General features: G+C 42.2%; 1 protein-coding gene across 1 annotated transcript in view; it reads left to right on the top strand.

The window, feature by feature from the left end:
• Cfap58 (cilia and flagella associated protein 58) overlaps positions 1-22,791 on the top strand; it is a 95,350-nt gene that overhangs the window by 31,450 nt on the left and 41,109 nt on the right. Inside the window, exons 10-15 of the mRNA XM_040272962.2 lie at positions 1,380-1,541; positions 2,202-2,348; positions 8,174-8,314; positions 9,272-9,495; positions 12,328-12,439; positions 14,498-14,602. Coding sequence (XP_040128896.2) covers positions 1,380-1,541; positions 2,202-2,348; positions 8,174-8,314; positions 9,272-9,495; positions 12,328-12,439; positions 14,498-14,602 — 891 coding nt within the window. The remainder of the gene's footprint in view (positions 1-1,379; positions 1,542-2,201; positions 2,349-8,173; positions 8,315-9,271; positions 9,496-12,327; positions 12,440-14,497; positions 14,603-22,791) is intronic.

Raw genomic sequence — 22,791 nt, 5'->3', positions numbered from 1 at the left:
ATATCAAATTAATTGCTCCAATAAGAAAATAATACAAAATGATATGTATTGAAAGACATTTACTAAAATTGAATCCCATCCTTCCTTAAATATTTATACAAAAACTTTGGAAGATGTTTCTATAAAGACATAAAGGGTAAATATTTTAAACAACAGACTTCTATGGTACTTATCCACCTTTAGTTTCTAGACAAAATGTCACTTCCTCTGAGGAACCTTTTAGGGCTATTACTTCAAGTATGTCCCCATTCTTCCATTCTCTGTCACCTTGCTCTGTTTCCTCTAATTATAACCATGAGTTAAGAAAAATCCACTAAAATGACATGCAATCTCCATAAGAATTTTCTCCTTATGTGTTTTAGCCATTGAACATTAATTAGGCACATTAGTTTCATTGATTCAATGTTTTCTTCACTAACATTTTTCTTCTTAATGGATTTTGTTTTGGGGGGGACATTTCTGGGGGTTGAACCCAGGGGTACTGTACTACTGAGCTACACCCTAGGCCTCTTTATTTTGTTTTGAAACAGGGTGTCTTGCTAAGTTGCTGAGGCTGGACTAGAACTGACGCTCCTCCTGCCTCAGGGATTACAGGCCTGTGCCACCAGGCTGAGCTTTCTTAAGGAATTTTTAAAGAAGTCTGTCCTTTAAAAAAAAAAAAATGAATTTCTGTGGACCTGCAACTGAGAGTCGTACTTTCTACTCTATGAGCTGACGTTGAGAGGAATTGACTGAAGCCGGGATTTCAGGCCCTGATTTTTCATACTTGCCAAAAGGAGGTGGTCCTGCTGGCTTCCCGTTTTCCTAAAAATGTTGTGTGCACAATAGATTGCATTTTTATGAAGTCCTCTGAGTTCCCTTGCTGGAAGGGCCTTGACATTGGCAGGACACGGTTTCAATTGCTGTCAAGGGCTAAAGGCCACTTTTCTTTCTGGTGGTTGATGTGATAAAGCAGCCTGTGTGGCCAAACAGCTAAATTATCTCTTATCTTTCCTAGTGCTTTCCCTTAAGCTCTGTATAAACCTGTGGCTTTTTTTTTTTCTTTTCATTTTTGGTGGGTGGGGTGGTCAGGAGAGGCTTTCCAGAATTGAAAGAATTTTTCCATCTTTTTTCTTTCTTGTGTTCACAGAATAACTGTGTTAAACCTTCATCATTGAGCAGAATGGCAGTGTAGATGAGATATATGCTTGCACCTAATCAGCAGGTGGAATTTCTGTGTTGTGCTGCCGTGATTATTGTCGCAGTCAGATTTTCTGATCACTGGCATCTCTACCAGCCACCTTTAGATTAAAAAAAACAAAAAAAGAACTTTATTTGTCCCATGTCCGTAAGCACAGATGGGCTGTTCAAGCATATTCCTATACTTCTGTTTCCTCCAGGTCCTCATGAACATGGAAGACATAAAAATCCGTGAAATGCAGATTTTTGACTATAGGAAAAAAATAGCTGAATCGGAGACTAAATTAAAACAGCAACAGAACCTGTATGAAGCTGTGAGGTCAGACAGGAACCTGTACAGCAAAAACCTGGTTGAAGCGCAGGTAAAGAACATATTCATGTGCTTGCATTTTGACTCTTGCCCACCTTGGATTAAAAGAGGTTCTGGTGCCCTCGTGGCAGGGGTTAAGATGAGATTAAGAAGCAGTCCTGTGCAATTCACCTGGGAAAAGAAGACTGATTCATACAGAACTGTCAGGTGGTTTGAAATGGAAATGACACAGCTTCATAGGATGTGGAGATCATGGTCCTCCTTTTAATTATTCTGTAGGATTACCTTTCTCCTCTTTGTTATTTTTAAAACTGCTAATGGCAACCGAGAATCAGAGGCGGCAGCACACTCTTGCATTTAATTGCAGAGCTTTGCTTTGAAATATTTTAGCTATGATGTTTGTTGTGCTTCCAGTTCCTTTAATAAGGAGAGGAATAAAGGGTTGTGTGTGTGTGTGTGTGTGTGTGTGTGTGTGTGTGTTTGAGATACTCATTATGTATACTTTGTATGTGTCTCATGAGACTGTTTTGAGTCATTGCTATGAAGTACTTTGAGGTTGACGGGCATTGAAGACACAAAAGAATTGCCCATCGTAATTGGTCAGGAGAACTTTGTTTTGAGAGAGCTTCCAGGGGAAGCTCTGAAATTTGTCTCGAACTTCCATAGAGATGGTGATGCTTATTTGATTCACTTTCTCCTTTCTTTTTGTTAGGATGAAATAACAGAAATGAAGAGAAAGTTAAAGATTATGACCCATCAGGTAGATCAGCTGAAAGAAGAAATCTCTGCCAAAGAGTCTGTGCTTGTGAAGCTGAATCTGGAACAGCAGCGAATAGAAAAGGAGAAGGAGACACTGAAGGTACAGACCTTATAAGAGACGCGGTGGACCAGTGGTCCACTGACCCACTAGGGACAGTCCCCACCTACTGAAGGCAGCAAGGGGCAGGGATGACCACCCAGGCTGCCTATGGTCTTCCCTGCCAGTTTCCCCAACCCATCCTCAGGAGGCTTCAGGGCTTGCAGTGGAACAAGGGAGGGAGTGGCACAGAGGCAGAACAGCATGTTTGTGCTGGCTGTCCTGCATCAATGGAAAGAGAAGATGCCCAGGTGCCTAATAAGTCCTTGAGCTCTCAGATCTCACAGGATTTTCCATCTGCAGTCCCGGTCCAGCTCTGTGCTCTCACCCAGCCCTTCCCAGCTCCTCTGGGCCTTTAAATTTTTTAAAAAAAATTTATTCTCCATAGTTATATACATGACAACAGAATGCATTTTGATTCATTGGACACAAAGGGAGCACAACTTTTCATTTCTCTGGCTGGGCCTTTCTATAAGATGACAGTTTGTCTCTGTTCCTAGTCAAGTTCCTTTGTGTATGTGTGAATTTTCTGCCTGAAGAATCATTAACTACCAGGTGTGAGAGCTTTGTCTTCACCTGGTTTGCTCCCAGCCAGGTTCATGTTCACTTTCCTCTGTGGGTCTAAGAATTTTGCAGCTGTTCTTCCAGGGACCACCTGTCTCCCTAGATCTCACGAGGACATATCCTTCAAACCTACCAGTGTAGAACATTCTGTTTCTACTAACATAATACAAGGACTCTGAGAAAATATACCAAATAATTAAACCATTTCAAATTCTCTAACCAAACATGTTTCACTGCACACATCACTAACCCTGACATCATTTCCTTTCCCTCTTGGATCCAATGGATTTCCCTTCTACTTCATGTGACCAAGGAATTAAAAAAGGAGACAATGGTGGCATTTTTTTCCTTTGAAAATGCGCATGCTTCAGAACTGCTCACAGAAACTGTTTACAACAAATTAGAGACTGAACACCTCAGTTTTTGCATATATTAGCTTTCAAATATAGTCCCTATCTTAAAAAAGTATGTCTAGCATTGGACAGATTTAATATCACATTTCCTTGATTCTAAGATGCCATAGATAGAAATATATACTCTCAATCTAATAATGGGTAGGTTTTGGCAACCTAATGGTAGGTTTTCATGGAAATAGAACTACTGAGATATGGTTAAAAAAAAAGATACGGTCATTGATATATTTATCTGAGACTTTCATTTCCCCAACTGCAGCTTACGATAGAAAAAGAATAATTCTGCATTAAATTTTATTTACATATAAAGAAATATACATATATTTTTTAAAACTTGAAAATATCCTAAATCTTTGCCCTTATCCCCTGTTCAAAAACAGTTTCATGGGAGCAGTTCACCCACCCTGGAACCTGCAGTGGGATGGGGTTTATTTGTTGCTGAATGAACCAGAAGGATCTCATTATAAACCTTGCTTCACCAGGGGCCTCGTGGCCCACCTTATCAAGGCCTCCGTGAAATTCATTGGGTGAATCATTTCTTTCTCTTGGAGGATGACATTGATTCTCATCTCTGTTTCCCAAGTGATGCTTTATCCAAGAGATTAACTATTACCTATAGCTGAGTCCAGGGTGAAATTAATTGCCTGCTGTAAAATTCTGCTCTAGAATAAGTGATTCCTGTACAAAAGACCAATACTTTGATGTGAGTTAGTATCCACCAACAGGCATCTACGTATAGCGCCAAAGAAGCATTATAATAAAATAAAATAAAATAAAAATAAAATAAAATAAAATAAAGGGCAAAGGGTCCTGTTTTGTGGCCCTGGACCAGCAGAGTTGGTAGCTGGTGGAATGAAGGGTGATCAAAAGGTTTCTGCTCTGGAGGGTGAGCTCCAGATGGGGAATCCCTGGTTGGGATGGCTTTGGGTCACTGGTTGGAGGCTTTGTGGAGCTGGATGCTTTTTCTTCCAGCATTTCCCATTAAGGCAAGAGTGGGGAACAGAGGAAGAATACCCACCTGATTTATTATTTGAGGTTATCCAAGGATGACTTGCAGTGGTGCTCCGACTGGATAATTTCGGCCTATCATTAAGCCTGTTTGACATTCTTTAGAAAAATATGACAGCTTCAGTGTTGAGTTTCAGCCTCTTGACTTTTTCAGCTTAAGAATCTGAATCACATTCTACACAGGTCTCTGGATTTCATGCATCTAAAGTTTGCAAACCAACACGGGGGGAGGGAGGACTGATTCTAGTAACTTTGCCCCATGACACATTCATCTTACTTTTGTGAGGTCTACAAAGTGGTGTGTGTACATAATCCCTGATGGAGGGACAAGTCCTAGTCTGCTTGCTAGGATGATATACCTCTCGACAGGACAACCCAATTTTCTCCCCCAAGCCTGTAGACAAACAATTGTTGTCATATGTCACCCTCACCCTCATGTATCCTCCTCAAGTGAAAAATTTTGTTCCTTCCAAAATTCCTTTTCCAGTTGCTACCGGGTTCTTTGGACTTCTTGGGATTCTGGACATTGTCAGCATATCATGGTTATGACAATGTCAATGTTCTCTGTAGATATTGCTGCATCTGTGTCCCCTTGCCCAGTCTGTGCCAGTCCTGTTTCATCAGCACCAAAGGGGCCATCTTGTTTGCAGTGTTTGTCTTCTAGTGCTAACAGGTCCATGATTCTGTCTCGTCACTACCCAATCATCCTCCATCTATCTGACAGCACTTTGATTCTTGGTGAATAATCCAACGACAAATTCTCTTGGGTCCAGAACTCAGTACTACATTAGGACCTCGCTCCAGGGCACCACATCCTTTTACTTAATGGATTCTGTAGCATGACAGAAAGTGGGAGCTATTATCTGAGACAGGGTGGCAGGGGCGGGGCGGGGAGAGAAAGAGAGACAGCCTACTTCCTCTGTGGCCAGAAGACTTCAGGTCGTCCATGCAGGAATGGACAAGGTTCTTGCAAGGGTAGCTCTTGAGATATGTTTTATGCTCCAAGCCAAATGAGATGGTATGTAGTTCGTAAACACCTTCCACAAAATCATACCATGACAGGGGCAGTGACTGAATGGTGCGTCCTGCCATCTCATTACAACTTCCTGCCACCAGTAACACTTTGACGGGTGCAGAAACCTCAGGTCCCCTCCAAGATGCTGCTTGATGTGCTTTTGGGTGCACAGCAGTTGTTCCCATCTTTCCTGGGTGAGACAGCTCAGATTTATAACTGCTAAATGTATTAGACCCAAGGTATTTTGTTGATGTTCACATTTGCTGCCAGCGTCTAATGCCACATCTTGTTTACAGCCCATAAATTTATGACATAAGGAGACCACTCGGAATTTTGATATATTATGAAAAAAGCACCCAGCAATGCCAAACGCACGAACGGTTTTACATTCCAGACAGATACTTTTACACACTGTTGATTGCATTTTAATATAACAGGGGTTTCATTTTGTTCTGCTGATGGATTCTGATCAGCTCTCAGCACTTAGGAACAGAGAAGTGAGTGTTGCAGGTATGGGAAAATAAAAGTTTTATTAAAGGAAGCAGGAGCCAAACAGGTATTTTATTGCTGTCTCTGCTGTCACCTTAAATGATTATAGAAACAGAAAGGCTGGTTCTTCCCTGACTTTCCTATCAGGCAAAACCTGTAAGTGGTAAATACTAGACCAGATCTTTTCTCAATAAGCATTTCCTTTTGCTTATCCCTGGAAAAAAACATATTTCATGAATGAACAAACAAAATGTCATAAAAGAAACCCCTGGTTTTATATTACAGTAGCTGGTGGCATTTAATTTAAACATCTCTTGCTGGGATCTTGGTATCTTCTGCGGTTTGGGGTGGCATTCATGACTCTTGGTGTTCATGAGTGAGAGGCAGACCTTGACCTGAGTTGGGTTGGTTCACGGGCACGTGTAAGTATGGAGTTGTCTATTGTCTTGGTGACCTTTCTGGGCGTGTGTTTATGTGTGTGTGTGTGTGAGTCCCAATATTTACTTGAAAGGAAAAATTACAAGTCTTTCACTGTCATCTGGCAACCTGCAAGCAATTGACACATTGAAGCCTTAATGTCAACTTATCACGTCTCCTGTGAGCTCAGGCATGGGCTGGGGGAAGCAAAGCTCTCCCTCCTCATTCGATTGGGTCACTTGTCCTTCTTAGCTGGGCACGAAACCTCTTAAAGACACATCTTGGTTCCTCAGTGTGTGCTCCATCCTGTGCATGGTGTGCAAAAAGCCCTTCCCAGTCCAGCCCAGCTGCTTACCAGCCTCACCTCCTGCTGGATCCTACCTAGCTCTCTACTCCAGCCACAGGGGATGGATGTGGCTTCCTGGTCTGCCTCCTTCTCGACCAGGGACCTGACTGGTTCTTTCTTCTCTACTCCAGGCAGAAGTGGAAACTCCTTCCTGTGTTTTCTCATGTCCTCCTCACACAGGTTGATGGTGTGTTCACCCCAGTGGCTCTGTTCATCGTCTCCAGTGGGTGTGGGATCCTTGTCTTACTCATCTTCTGATTTCACTGGGAATGATGGGGTGGTGACAGTAGCAGGAACACAGGCTTTGGCATCCAAAGCACCTGGTTGGACTCTCAGCTCTGCTACTTACTGGCTGTACTTATTTGCTTTTTTGTCTCTGTGATTATGTTAATAAAATGGAGAAAAGAGTTGGTGAAACATGCAGCATCGTGCCGAGGGTATGGTAGTCACAAACCGACTTGTGGAATAGAAGTGGGCTGTCCTTCAATGGGAAGAATTTCTCTCAGTTTATAGCACCTCTCCCACATCATTCCTATGATTTCCATATAACCTCAAGGGCCACACTGAGCTGTGAGCTCTCTGATAATGTGTCCCTGATGACTCTGTTTCACTGATGACTTTTCCTTCGATCTCCTGTGACATAAATTTACTTCATGATAAAAAAAAAAGCTACTGAAAAATTGTTGCCTGGGCTAATTAATATTTGCATAATATTTGTGTATCATCTGGGTTGGAAATATCTTAGGACTAAGACTTACATCTTTTTTTTTTTTTTTGGTACCAGGGATTGAACTCAGGGGCTCTTGCCACTGAGCCACATGCCCAGCCCTGTTTTGTATTTTATTTAGACACAGAGTCTCACTGAGTTGCTTAGTGCCTCAATGTTGTGGAGGCTGGCTTTGAACTCTCCATCCTCCTGCCTCAGCCTCCTGAGCCGCTAGGATTGTAGGCATGCGCTACTGTGCCTGGTGGCTTACATCTTTTTACAGCTGGGTCATCAGGGACACATTATCAGAGAGCTCACAGCTGAGTCTGGCCCTTCTTTCTCATCAGGCTGCTTCCATTAGATAGACACATAGTAGTAGTTCAAAATTATTTTTGGCTAATTTGATTTCTGCTTGCATTGGGCTCTTGCTTTGTAGTGAATGTACTGGTGGCCTTAGGACCATGCCTGGAATGGAAGCCTGTTCTCACCCCTGCATCTTCCTCTGCTCTATTCTTAGTGAATTCTCTTGGTGAGAGAAGCCATGCTGTGGAATACCAATGAAGCTACATGTATACAGACAAGTGATAGGAATCCCTCAAGGGCACAACTCACAGAAAAACACCGTCACTGATATGGGGCATTGCTATTTCCTTGTCAGTGCCCCTGCATGCATGCGTGTGTGTGTGTGTGTGTGTGTGTGTGTGTGTGTGTGTGTTGTAGGTCTCTGTTGGGCTTGTGAGAGTGATCAAATCATGTTCAATGAAACATCAAAGAAAGCATAAGCCTAACTGGGCATCTAAACCTGGCCCCGTAGTCCTGGTTTGTGCTGCTGTTGAAGGCAATTTGTTCAAATCGTTTACTCTTTCTCAGGCGGAGCTGCAGAAGCTGAGACAACAAGCCCTGGAGACGAAACACTTCATTGAAAAGCAAGAGGCCGAGGAGAGAAAACTCCTGCGAATCATTGCCGAGGCCGATGGGGAACGATTGAGGCAGAAGAAGGAGTTAGACCAGGTAGAGTCTCCTCATCAGACTCTCAACCACAGTCACGAGTGATCAGTTCCAATTTTTATGACTCCTCTGTCCTCTTTCAGCCATGCCAGCCTTATTGGGAGGTCAGCAGCAGAGGCCCATCTCTTGTTGATTGGGGATGAAATAGTCACTCATTTGATGGGCTTGTATTTACAAGCACTTCTTAGGCATCGGTCCCTTCTCCAGGCACAGGGGACACTTTGGTCAAGAGAAGCACGAGTTCCCTGCTCTCAATGAGCTTGCATTCTAGGGCAACATAATAGCTCATATGTAATTGCAATTAATAATGACATATTTGGGAGCTAGAAACTCAAATGTGTAGTGTGGGGCTTAGAAATGTAAATGATTTCAAGGACCTGGCAGAGAGAAGTTAGTCCCTACAAGAACGCTAAGAAGTGGTGGTACTTGACCAGACTGTTGAAATTCAAACATCAAAAAGCAAATGGGTTGGAGAGGCCCTGAGAGTTGGAGGCTTGAGGATTGTAACTTTGAGGCCAGCCTGGGCAATCTAGCAGACTGGCTCAAAATTAAAATAAAAAGGGTTGGGTATATAGTTCAGTAGTAAAGTGCTCCTGGGTTCAATCCCTAATATCAAAACAAACAAACAAAAACCAAAACAATACAAAACAAAAAATGACAAATGGGTTGGAAAAAATATACCATCAAACAAAATGATCCACCCACGGGCCAAGAAATTTTGGGCCGCTGGGCTATTAACATTATTACAAATTATTTATTGCACAGTGGTTTCTCGTTTCAAAGGGACCCCAACTCTCGTGGGAGGAGCCCAGTGTTGAGGGTCCAGCAGGCGATTCCAGTGGCCGGTGCACGTGGCGCCCACATGGCCATTTGCTAGATATTCGTGGGCTGAATGAAGGCTGCAGCCACCATGAAAAGCGTGACTTTTCCCTTCCTGGGGGCCCTTCCCCTCGTTTCTAGGTCATCAGCGAGAGAGACATCCTGGGGTCTCAGCTTGTTCGGCGCAATGACGAGTTAGCTTTGCTCTACGAGAAGATCAAGATCCAGCAGTCGGTGATGAATAAGGGCGAAAGCCAGTACAACCAGAGGGTGGAGGACATGCGGATCCTCAAACTTGAGATCAAGAAGCTTCGCAGGGAGAAGGGGATCCTTGCCAGGAGCGTGGCTAACGTGGAGGAACTCAGGTAACTGGTAAGGGCATGGCACTCTGCGGGGAGCTTCTCACGACTGTTGGTCATTGAAAGTCTTCATCAAATTAATTGGATAAATGGATTCTGCATGATGACATTATCAGCCAAGAAAGGATTAAGAACTTTCCCATCCCACCCTACATTGCCCACCAAGCAAAATGAAAACGAACTTGTTTCCTTTCAAGGGATTTTGGGCAAGTGCAAAAAGGTGGCACATGCCTGTCATCCCAGTGGCTTCGGAGGCTGAGGCAGGAGGGTCACGAGTTCAAAGCCAGCCTCAGCGACTTAGAGAGGCCCCAAGCAATTCAGCGAGACTCTGTCTCAAAATAAAAAATAAAAAAAAGGTCTGGGGATGTGGCTCAGTGTTAAAGTGCTGCTGGGTTCAATCCCTGGTACCAAAAAAAAAAAAAAAAAAAAAAGAAAAAACAATTATTTAAAAGAATGATTCTGGATTTTTAAAAAGGACATTTCAAGTCATATCACAAACACCAACTAGTCATGATTCAGAAAAATTTCTTTCCCCAATGAAAAAAGGTGAATTTCTTTAATAAGGCAGTGTGTAGGGGGTGGAGCAGCAATATTTAAATTTCATCCGGGTAACTTTATACTTTGATCTTGGAACTATATATGGGATGAAAAGAGATAGGTGAAAATTTTAATTCTACCACTATTTGCAAATCTGTTTTCTTAGAAGGTAGTCAGATTTTCTCTCTCACTCTTGATTTATCTTTTGCAGCTTTACTTTAGCTTAGTGTGTATCTTCATCTTTTTTTTTTTTTTTAATCTGGGGTGCCTGAGATCTACTTTTCCTTGGGGAAAACAGTACTTTGTTTTATATGGGGAGCTGCAGGAAACCAAATAAGAGCATCTGATCTTTTTCCAGTAGCTGTCCGTATTCTCCAGGGGCTTGTAGAGGAAGTCTCCTTGACCACTCCTGATAAGGACACAGTTTGGATCTGCTTCTTTATTTAATTGAATTAGAAGATAGTTTTGATATTTAGACACAGGGAACATATTCAGGAATACTAAGACAGCCACCATCAGGGATGGATCAATATATATATTTTTAAATCTTTTTAAGAATTGCTTGTATTTCGGGTAATGAAGGTAGTGTAAATTCATTGTAGAAAACATGGGAAATGCAGAAAAGAAATCTAAAGAAGAGCTTAGAGAATCACTCACACCTTTACTACCATTGACATTGTAGAGACAAATGGCTTCATCCTAAGTAGCTATTGAAAGATCTCCAGGACTATCAGCCACCAGTTATTTTTATGACACCCATAGAGGACCAACTTTTATCCATTTCTATTCAATAGTGCTAGTTCGTGGACAATGGATTTTATTTTTCTTTTCAATGAGAAGACAACTTGATACAGATTGGGAGCAAGCAGTCATGAATTCTAATCTCAGCCTTGTGTGACCTTGTGCAAATCACTAAACTTCTCTGAGCTTTTGACTTGTAGTTACAATAAAATATGAAAACAAATGTAATGTGCCTGGCACAAAGTCTAATAGAAAGCAAGCCATCAAACATGGTAGCCAACATTTTGCCCTCTTCTTCCAAAGACACCCTAGAGAATCGAAGTTGTTACAAATATGCTTTTAATTCTAAGCACCTTGTTCTGGGCTCCCTATCTCATGTGAACCTCATGCCGTTAATTCGAATGGTTTGTCTTGCTAATGAGGGGAAGTTGTATTATTGGTTTAAATGAAGCAATTAAGTAAGAAATGGCTTAGCATTAGTGATCTGCACACCCAGAGCAGACGAGGACAGATATTAATGTCCTCATTGCTCCTGTCAATGCAAGTGCTTGCTGCTTCTCCACCTCCCAACCAAACTTCTGGTTGATAGGGTGACAGGTAGCCCACAGGATCCTGAGGACGGCTGCAGCACAGTCCTATTAACTAGAGATTCCTGAAGATTTTGCAAGTATGTCTGAGGCAGAGCTGGTGCCTGGGACTTTTTCAGTCACCTGTGTGCTATGGTTGGGGAATGCCAGGTAGAAGATCTCCCAAATCCTGACTCATTGTCTCCTGGTCCTGGCTGCACAGGAATATTACCAGTAGAACTATAAACCCCATGAAGTCCAAGCCCTGCATCAAACCGGACCAAGCAGAGTCCCTCTGGAATTGGGTTCAGGCAAAGGGATGTTGTCAGAGCTCTCCCCCCCACCCCGCCTCCACCCGTGATCCCAGTGTGTGGCGTGCAGTGAGGGTGGAGGTGGAGGCCTGATTGCTGCCAGGTGGTCCCCTGTGCCTCAATAGCTCTGTTAGGGGCTGTGTGCTCATTCACTGTACTGTACAGACATTTAGAAACATTGGAAAGTATATTGAAGCTCTCATAATTCATTCACCTCCTTCATTTCACACACTTCTAAATTCCGTGAATATACAGAATCAACATTCTAAAGCCTGCCACATTTTTGTTGTTGTTTAAAGCGAAGGCAATTCTCGAGCTCTGCAAGAACTGACATCATTTACGCCTTAACCAGATTTGAGAGGCTGGTCTCAGTGTTCACAAAAGTCCCCTGAATTCCAACTTTCTACCCAAGATGTAGTGTGTATGTGGCCATTTAAAGAGATGATGTTCAGTTGGGTACAGTAGCGCATGCCTGTAATCCCAGAGACTCTGAGAGGCAGAAAGATTGCAAATTTGTAGTCAGTCTGGATAACTTAAGACCCCGCCTCAAAATAAAAAATAAAAAAGACTAGGCATTAGCTTGTGTGTGTGTGTGTGTGTGTGTGTGTTTGTGTGTGTGTGTGTGTAGGGGGGGATCAAATGGGCAGAGAATTTCTTTGCAAAAGAAAGTCTGTGTTATTCAGGCAGGAGTTTTTTCACATGCAAAGAGAATTCTTAAAGGAGAGGACCCGCTGCAGAGCCCTGGAGGAGGAACTGGAGAACCCCATGAATGTGCACAGATGGAGGAAGCTCGAGGTAACAGCTGCTGGAATGTTCTTCCCCTCCCCCATCTTCTCTCCTACACTGCTGGAGGCTTCTAACCTAAAGCACAATTAAGAAGTGCCCTTTAATTCAATGCTCTGCAAATTGTCACCTAGAATGTAAGACTGGCTGCCATGCAAATTGGGTTATTCCAGAACCAGATGCTCCATTTGAATTCATTTGAGTTTTGTTTTAAAAGTCTGGAATGAAATCCTTTCTGCCTGAAAAAAGACCCAGTGGAAGCTGTGTACTGGCTTTACCAATTGCCATTTCTTTTTCTTGTTTAGGGAGTTTGTGGTCCACCAGTTATCCCTCAACTGCCTGTCCATCTTGGATTGCTAATGGCCTTTAGCTACGTGGGCCACCAGCATCTTAATCATCTTTCAATTGGTCTTTGCATTCTATTTTTTTTCCTTCTTCCATGAAAAATGGTTTTGTGAAAGAGCCCTCTTTGCAAAGCTCTAGCCAAACCCTTTAGGATCTGGGGACATAGCCAAAGTCTTAGAGGTAGAAGATGGGCAATCAATTTCGTTTGATATTTTATGAGTTCCTGGTGGATAATACCACCAGTACTGCAAATAGCAGTTAAAGATAAACTCTTCTTATTCAAGAAAAAGAGGGCACTCTCCTGGTTGTACCAAGCAATGTGGGTGCCAGAAGGGGATTCCAGTAAATGAACAATTAGGGTGTTGAGAGAGATAAGTCTATGATACAAGAAAGATCAGGGGCAGGCTGGAAAATCAGCTAACTAGGTTTTTGTTTTTCATTTTTATTTTTTCCTTTTAATGAAGAAAGCATTAAGGCTAATGCATTATAAATTGTTATGTAAACATGAGGCCTGAATTTTAATAACATCCAGTCCTGCCAAGAGATGTGTGCCAGACCTAGTCCCAATATATGGGTATCAATTGGCACTGCTCAGTGCTTCTCAAAGTCAGAGTCAACAACATCTCTTTAATTTCCCTTTTTTTTGACCCTCATTTATTCCTCTTCACATGCCAAGTGTGGTGTCTCGTTTACTAGCTCGGCCACCGTGTGGATCTGTCCGGGGAAGTGGAGCTGAAGTGTTTAAATCCATTTGCCATCACATTCGTTTATTCCGTGTGTTTTCAAGCAGATCTTTCAAGTTTCCAACTCGGCGTCAATTTCTATTTTAAAAAATTAGAAAATGAAGACTCTGGGAGACAGTTAAAAATATTTAGCTTGCTAGATTAATTCAAAACGTCAGAACAGTTGAGAGGGAAGGTTTGGCTGGCGGACTGGAGGACAATGGATCAATTTATAACCATAGGTCTTGTTCAAATTGTGCACAGATAGCAATTGAAGAGACATCAGAGCCTTTTAGGTTGATAACTCCATCCAGGAGTGAAATACCATGGCCGCATTCTGCAGCCAGTTATTAGCAGAGATCCCCACCCTGTAGCTATCCCCATGGGGAACTGTATTGAATCTTCTTGGTGATGGTGACTAAAGGGGAGTGGATCCTAAAACTGAGGGAACAAAGCTTATTCCTATGGAAACTGGAGCTGGGAGGGACAGCCTCTGACCTTGGGATTGAGCTACAGCAGCAGCATTTGGAGCCTGGTGTGTGTGGGCCTTGAATTCAGCTCTGGCCTTCACCAATCTGGGCAAATGACCTAACTTCTCTGAGCCCCAGTTGTGTGATCTGTAAGAAAGGAAGACAAATACTGTCTTATGTGGCTAAAATGAGTTGTAGGAAATGCAGCCCAGTGTACCCATGGTGACAGAGTCAGGTCTCATATACGGTCACTGTCATTATTCTCATTATTCCTATTGGTGGAGTCAACACACCCATTTCCCATATATTGGCGAACTAGATCCCTAGATAAGACATTGGAAAACCATGGTGGGGTGGTGGGCAGGTAATTATGACTATCCCACCTGTCATGCTTTGTTTTGTTTTAATTCTCTTTACATTGATGCTGTGGCTTTGCAGGAGATCTCAATAAAACAATAATTATTTTACGTAGGGACCTTGGTGTTTTGAAACTGATGACCTCTGAGCCGGTTTTTGCTCTTCCCCTCGGACAGGCCAGCGACCCCAGTACCTTTGAGATGATACAGAAAATTCACACCCTGCAGAAGCGCCTCATCAGCAAGACCGAAGAGGTGGTCGAGAAAGAGCTGCTCCTTCAGGTATCATTGCGTTTTCTGCATCCTGCAAACAAACCACTTCCCCAGAGCCTCCTTCTCCAGGGCTCTGTCCTGAGGATGAGCGGTTCCGCAGCGCTGCACGCCCCGTGTTTACCTGTAGGTGGCAACAGCGACTCACACATAGAGAACAAACGCGGCCTGATTAATTGTTCTTTTCTGCTGCGATCACTGATATTTCAAGAATTCTGGAAAATTAAGTTCAAGGCTAGACTCACTGCAATCGGGTAATGTGAGCATTTCTTTTTCCTCGCTTCCCTACAGCTCTATTTGACAGATCCTTTTAAATACTTTTCTTCCTATCTTCCTATAATATGAAATGCTGTGATTCTGATTTTGAAAACAAGCCTTCACGTGCCGCACCAATGAGCCGTCCTGGTGAAGGTCTGTGTGCAGGAAATGGAAAGCCGCCTTTGGAGATCCGATGCAGGAAGTTTTCCTGGAGCTGATTGGCCTGTGTCTTTGTAGAGACACCTTCTGTGACTTCTACCCCTCCTCACCCTCAGCTCCACCCTCTTCATTCTCCTCCTGGCTTACCTTGTGCCAGAGGCTGTGCTGGGTGGGGGCTGGCCTGCCTGTCTCCTCTGCTCTTCCCAGTCCAGGGCTTGGGTACTGTGATCTCCAAGGGATGGACCGAGAAGTCAGGGCCCAGAAGGTTGATGGGGATAAGAATGACAGTGTCGTGCCAGATGGCCTGGGTGGGAATCCTGCCTCTCCCGATTTGTAGCTACTTGAATTTAACTTCTTTGCACTGGAGGTTCTGAATCTGTGTTATGGGACAATAGTAGAACCTTTGGAGAGGGATGTTGAAAGATCTTAGCATTCTCCATGGTGTCTAAGAAATATGAGAATTGTTCATATTATTTCTCATTCCCAAGCCTATAATCTACCTAGTAGGAGTAGGGACTTATAGTCATTTTTAAGCAGCATCTGTCCCCTGCTATTTTACCTTTGATCTTAAAAGAGAGATTTTCCCCTAATATTGGGTATACGGTAAAGTTGGTTTTAATTTTAATTAATTAGTTAATTTTTTAGGGGGTACCAGGGATTGAACTCAGGGGCACTCGACCACTGAGCCACATCCCCAGCCCTATTTTGTATTTTATTTAGAGATAGGGTCTCACTGAGTTGCTTAGTGCCTCACAGTTGCTAAGGCTGGCTTTGAACTCACGATCCTTTTGCCTCAGCCTCCCGAGCTGTTATAGTAAAGTTTTCCTGAGCATCATCACCCTGAGTGGCCACCAGGGATTTTTGTCTTCTCTCACAGAATGGCTGAGATTGCAGACTTTTAAATTGGGGGGAATCTGGCTTTGAATCAGTCCCAATACTTGATGGTTCCATGATTTGGGGGGAATTGCATATATTATCCAAACCTCAGTTCTCCCTTCTGCAAGGTGGAGACAGTAATACCCATTTTCATCAGGAGAAGAAGATCCTTGGGTCAGAGTCCACAACTTGGGAAGTCTTGCCATAGGGGAAAGCAGTGGGTGTGTGGGCATAGGGCATTGGCTGTCCAGAGTCTGAGTGGTGGCTCCTCAGATGCCAGCCACAGGGCACTGCCCTGAGGCCATGCAATGGTAAGGGGCAGGGCTGGGATTCAGCCCAGGCCTGTGGCTCTAGAGTCAGCACTTCCTGCCACGTCACTACCGTGCCTCTTCTGTTATCACCATTTAGAAATGTTAAAAAGAATCACATTTCGAGTTTGGTCAAAACTCTATTGTAAGTGTGTTTTTATATCTCACTGGGGCTATAGCTTTATTATTTCGTTCCTTCTACATACTTTGGATTTACTCTGTCCTTCTATCTTCTTAAGGTTGACAACCAGATCATTAACATTCAGTCTCCTCTCCCCTGCTTTCTCCCCTCCTTCCTCCCCTGACCTCCCCTTCTCCCTCTCCGCCTCCCTCCCTTCCTATCCTCCCCACTTTCTTTCTTAGAAGGGAACCCAAACCCTTGCACATGCTAGATAAGCACTCTACCACTAAGCTACATCCCCATCCCCAGTCTTTTATTTTTTTAAAAAATATAAGCATTTGAAGCTATAAAATATCCTTTAAGTAATTTCTTTAGTTCCTTCCCACAGGTTTTGATAAATGGTGTTTTCATTGAGTTCTAAACATTTCCTATTTTCAGAATTATTTCTCCTTTGAGAGTAAGTCTTAAAAACTATCTGCAGTTTCTTTTACGATAATTAAAAATACATTTAAGAGTCTCTGAATATGTTTGTGTTTAAGTTCTCTTCTACGTGTTCTCACTTTTTTTTCATTGTGGTCTGTATTAGGTGGATTCTTTGAAAAGAAACTTTTTTGGGCGGGTACTAGGAATTGAACTCAGGAGTACATGACCACTGAGCCACGTCCCCAGCCCTATTTTGTATTTTATTTAGAGATAGGGTCTCACTGAGTTGCTTAGTACCTCACTTTTCTTAGTCTGGCTTTGAATTCGAGATTTTCCTGCCTCAGCCTCTGCTAGGATTACGGACGTGTGCCACTTCCTGGCTCTTTGAAATTTTTGAGACTTGCATTGTGTGAGCTAAGTGGTTGATTTTTATAACTGTTCCTTGAGTTTGAAAAAGTTCTTAAATATTCAGGGGTCAGGATTCTATATTTTTTTATTAGAACAACCTTGTTAATTGTATTGTCCAAATCCATACTTTCCCCAATTTTTGGTCTGCCGAATGACTGAAAAAAAGTTTGAGGATTTGTCTATTTCTCTTTGAATTTCTGTCATTTTTAAACTTCAAATATATTTTATATTAGGATCATAATAGTGAGTAAAGGTTTACAGATTTTATTTCTTTCTGGAATTGTGCCTTTAGTATTTTACAAGAAATGTAAGTCCCCCCCCCCCACTGCCCCACCCTTTGGATGGAATTTGAGAGCCTTATGTTAAGTGAAATAAGCCAAACTCAGAAAGTCAATGGTCATATGTTTTCTTTCAATTTTGGAGCGAGAGCGAGAGCGAGAGCGAGAGCGAGAGAGAGAGCGAGAGCGAGAGCGAGAGCGAGAGCGAGAGCGAGAGAGAGAGAGAGAGAGAGAGAGAGAGAGAGAGAGAGAGAGAGAGATATGCAGAGGTGGGGGTGGGGTGGGAGGAGGTGGAATCTCATGAAAAGAGAAAGGAGATCAGTAGAGAAGAGGAAGGGGATCAGGGAGAGGGACAGGGGAGGTACTGGGGACTCAAACTGACTAAATTATATTGTCATGTTGTTGCACGTACAAACATGTAACAACAAATCCTACTACTACATATAATTATAATGCACCAGCATTATAAAAAACTAAAAAAGAGCGCTCCCAATAGAAATTAACTTAAAAATGAATCTGGTGTTTGTATAGCTCCACCAGTTGGATTTAAAAAATGTTTTTTCTATACTTTTACAATTTTAGTGTCCTTATATTTTCGGTAAATCTCTTGTAAATAAAAAGAAATCCAGCTAGGCTATTTTAATCTTTTTATTGGTGTGTTTAATTCACTGATGTTTATTGAGAATCTTAGATGTTTTTCTATCTTCTTATTTTATATTATTTAGCCTGACTTTTTGTTTGTTTTTTAGTGCTCAAAAAGATCCTCTAATCCTGCTTTTCATTAGATTGAGTTCTCCTTATTCCCTCTTCCTCTCTCCTCTGGTCTCCTTTTCCTCTGTGTTTCTGCCTATGCCTTCGTCCTATTTGTTTCTTTTTCCAAAGAGTCACCATCACTCCATGCAATTTTCTTTTTCTTGGATTCCATTAAATATGCTCTCCTAATTTCATCTCTGTCTCTCTCTTGGATTCCCTTAAAAATTTAACACGTGCTGTTGACATCAATCTTTAACACATCTAAAACTGATCAGCATCTTTACCCTTCTTACAAGTAGCACATGCAGTGCTTTAATGCCAGTTACTCCAGTGTTCCCAACATTGGTCATTGTCATTATTATCTTATGGAATTGGTGTATTCAGATTTACCAAGTTGTACCCTGATTCTTTGGTCTTCTCCTTCTCTACATCTCCAGTTTTCTTCTCTTTGCTTTTTGAAGTACATCTTTTCATCCTTCTTTCAGTGATCTGTTCTGCAGTGGTTGCCACTCTCCTTAGCTTCTCTGAAAAAAATTTTTTTTGGCCTATTTGTAAAAAGATTACTTGGGGATTCTATTTTCTATTTGCACTTTGAAGATATTGGTCCTTTGTGTCCTAGTTTCTAGTGATCTATTGAGAAGTTGGCTGTACATCTAATTATTATTGCTGCTTTTGAGGAAACCTGCCTTTTCTTTGGTTTGATTGTTCGATCTTCTTTTTGCCTTCGGTGCTTTTGAGTTTCAGCACAGTGAATCTTGGTGTGAACTTAATGTTACTTATTAAGCTCAGAACTCACTTGATTTCCTGAGTCTGAGGTTTCCTCTGTCTTCTACAGTCTCTCCTTCATTCTCTTTATTTATTTATTCCTCTGGAGCCCTTTTTAGAAATGTGTTGAGTTTTCTTATTTTCTTCCTTACCTCCAGACCTTGTTGATATTTTCCTTCTCTCTTTCTCTTTTTTTGTGTGTGTCACGTTTTCTTAGCTTTCTCTTCTTGCTCATCAATTCCTTCTTAAAGTGTGCTTATCTGCTAATAGTCACTGAGGTTTTATTTCCAATGATTTTATTTTTATTTTCTAGGGATTCTTTTTCACATGTGTCTGATTTTTGTTGACACTATGTTGATCTTTCCTCATAGTTTATTCCTTCCTTTATGTCTTCACTTAATTTAAAATACATTGTATATTCTTTATCTGAGTATTTTATTATTTGAAGTTCTTGAAATTTTTTTTCTGTTGTTGGTTGTGACTGCTGACTTTCTTCATGGTGGATTTTGTGTGTGTGTGTGTGTGTGTGTGTGTGTGTGTGAGAGAGAGAGAGAGAGAGAGAGAGAGAGAGAGAGAGAGAGAGATTGATTTTGGATTATGAGCTCATTTTAAGAAAGCCTTTGTTGCTGGGCATGAACTAGGGAGGCTGAGGCAGGAGGATCATGAGTTCAAAGCCAGCTTCAGCAATTTAGCAAAACCCTTTTTCAAAAAATAAAATAAAATAAAATAAAATAAAATAAAATAAAATAAAATAAAATAAAATAAAAGGGCTGGGGATGTGGCCCAGTGGTTAAGTGCCCCTGAGTTCAATCTCTGGTACCAAAAAAAAAAAAAAATCCTTTGTTTAGGAACTTGGGAAGAGTCCGGGATAAGAGCAGCTCCCTTACTTGTTTCTGCTAGGTACCCTAAGAGATATCATTTGCTTGGATTATTTTTTTTATGTTAAATCTTTACATTGGGGCTTCTTGGACCACTTGGTTTACTTGTGTTAGAACCCCAGCCTCTTCTGATGGGGACCATGCATTCAAATTGTCTGAGAATTAACTTTTTTTTCCCACCCAGAGCAGAGGAGACTTAGGTGGGTTTCCCTGTGGTCCTCCTGTCCCTTCCGTTGTATTTTTCACTGAGGGTGTAGCTTCTTTATGTGGAGAGTTTCAGTCCCAACTCTCTACACCAGCCCAGCACCTCAGCTTCTGTCCTCTTGTGGCCGATGAAAGCCAGGCCCGTTTTTACAGTGAGTCTGGTCCTTCAAGGGATGACCTCCATTTGTAGCTCTTCACTGCTTTAGGTCACCTTTTGATTTTGACGTTTGAGCAAACTACTTGTAAACTCTGCTCTGTGAGGAAAGGGATAGGTTGGTTTATTTAACCTGGGCATTGCTGTAGGTTTTAGATTTCAGGTTATTTTGCCTGACATGTTGCCATCAACAGAAACCTCTTGTTCTAATCCCTAGTGTTCTCATATGGAAAATGGGGACAACAGTAGTACCTACCTGAAGAATTGAGCACATTGATGCATATGAAGTTCAGAAGAGTGTTATCATGGACATTACTATTATTATTATCAATAACATTATTAATCACCAAGAATTTTTTCCAGGCCTCCAAAGTTTAGCATCCTGTCTCACTCCTTTTTGGTTAATTTGTCATTCAATCTGCTATCCCCCACTTTTTTTTTCTGCGTGATTGGGCTGCTTATGCCTGCTGTGAGATTCCCCGTAGCTTGTGTTACCCCAAACAATACACCTTGCTATCTCAGCAAAGTCCCAGATGCTCCATTGGATTGGGTGGTTTCTCAATTCCATGTGTTTTATTGAATTTTTAGAGAAGTCCTGGGCATTCATTCACAACAGGACAGTTTGCAATGATGAAAAATTTTGGTTGAATTCTTTTTGAGCATCAGAATAATTTTTAACTATTAAATTTTATAAAATAAAGTTAAATTTTAACTATTAAATCTGTGTTAAGGTGTGGAAGAGACCTCCATCATTTCCAAGCAGCAGATCAGATGGGAACCTATTTTCCCCATTAGTCTTTGAGCTCTTTGAACACTTCATAATTTGTTTCCAACTTCACTGCCAGATGCAGTATGAGGTATATAAAAATAAAGGACAAATAAAGGTGGACAGGCTTTTGGCCAGGACTGCTTCTTCCTCTTGAGACTGTAGTGTAAATGCTTTGTTTCTTTTCTCTTTTTGGTATTGGGGATTGAACTCAGGGGCACTCGGTCACTGAGCCACATCCCTAGCTCTATTTTGAATTTTATTTAGAGACGGGGTTTCACTTGTGATCCTCCTGCCTCAGCCTCCCAAGCTGCTGGGATTACAGGTGTGCCCCACTGTGTTTGGCAGAGTATTTGTAACTTAAGCAGCCCTTTCTCCCTTGGTTAGGTGTCCTGGTCCATGTTCCTATACCTTGGCTTCTCCTTTATGTCACACATGACATTTGCAATTTTTGAAATCATCATAATTGTGTGTTCAATGATCCTTTCCTTCTGGAACATAAGCTTTACAGAGGCAGGCCCTAGCACCTCACCTATTAATATTGTCCAGGAACTGATGACCTGCTGGAAGAACAGCAGTCCTTCAGCAAGTGATGTCTTAGACACATTTATGCTCTATCTTCAAACTGAGAGGCTAGGGACTTATTCCTCTTGTTCCCTTTCCATTTTTGTTATTAACTCTAACTTTGCAGGAGTCTGCAATTTACAGTGGGTTTATGGATCTATAAACTCAATGCAAACTGCAGTGTTTCTCTGTGCCGAGGCAGGCTGATTCATGTGCATGTGCTCAGTTCTCCCTTGCTCAGGGTTAACATGCAAATGGCTCTGGAGCCTCACTTCCTCACTTTGCAGTTCCAGAGGGAAAATGAAGACATCTGTATTTTTTTGCCAGAATTGGTATCTTCTTTTTCCCTCCAGGCCACTCTGCCCTTCAAAGAAACAAGAGCAAACAAGGCATACTTGCATCACCTGGTGGCCTCTCCTCTCTGGTATTGCTCCATGTATTCTACCTCTCTTCTAAACCTTTAAGGTTAAGGTTTTTTTTTTTTTGGTGGTACTGGGGATGGAATCCAGGGATGCTCTACCACTGAGCTACGTCCCCAGCCTTACTGTTATGAGAGAGGCACTTAGTTGCTGAGGCTGCCTTTGAACTGGAGATCCTCCTGCTTCAGCCTCCCAAGTCTCTGGGATGAAAGACTTGTGCCTGGCTTACTACTTCTTTTTTAAGCCTCTGCAGGATGAGGCAGGCTTGTGCCTTGAGTAACTGCTGTTCATTACCCAGGTATCATGACATCATCATCATCATCACCATCACCATCAACACGGCATTGGCAAGATAGCATGAGAATAGGAAGCTGTAACCTCCTGCTAGAAGCACTTAGAAACACAAGGAGCACCCAAAGCAGCTGGAACTTGTTTTTCCCAAGCACTTAAATACAGGGAAGCAACTCAAATACCCTCACCCTCAGAGCCAAGCAACAAACAAGAAAGAACCAAATGAAACTTGCTTAGCCCAATCTGAAATGGCCACTCCTCAGGGCTTCAGGGTCAAAGGCAGGAGGGAGTATGAGGGGAACTTCAGCATGGGGGGCTTGGGTCCCATCTCTTAGGTCCAGCCGAAGGTGGACTTATGCTATCAAATCCCCCATTTTTCAAGAATAGCTGGAAATGTGGATTTCCACGTTCATATATTGAGTTTTACCTACTGGCCACCTTAACAGCACGGAATGAGCTTTCCAGAAACAAGTCTGTCAAAGACTCCTGGCCCACAAGTGGGTACTTTGCCGTATCTAGCTTCAAGGCCTGGGGGGAAGGAGATGTAAAGAAAGAGCAGCCATGCAATCAGCTTTA

Source organism: Ictidomys tridecemlineatus, chromosome 1 (assembly GCF_052094955.1).
Source record: "Ictidomys tridecemlineatus isolate mIctTri1 chromosome 1, mIctTri1.hap1, whole genome shotgun sequence".
Classification (NCBI taxonomy): domain Eukaryota; kingdom Metazoa; phylum Chordata; class Mammalia; order Rodentia; family Sciuridae; genus Ictidomys; species Ictidomys tridecemlineatus.
This window is presented reverse-complemented; position numbering and strand designations above follow the sequence as displayed.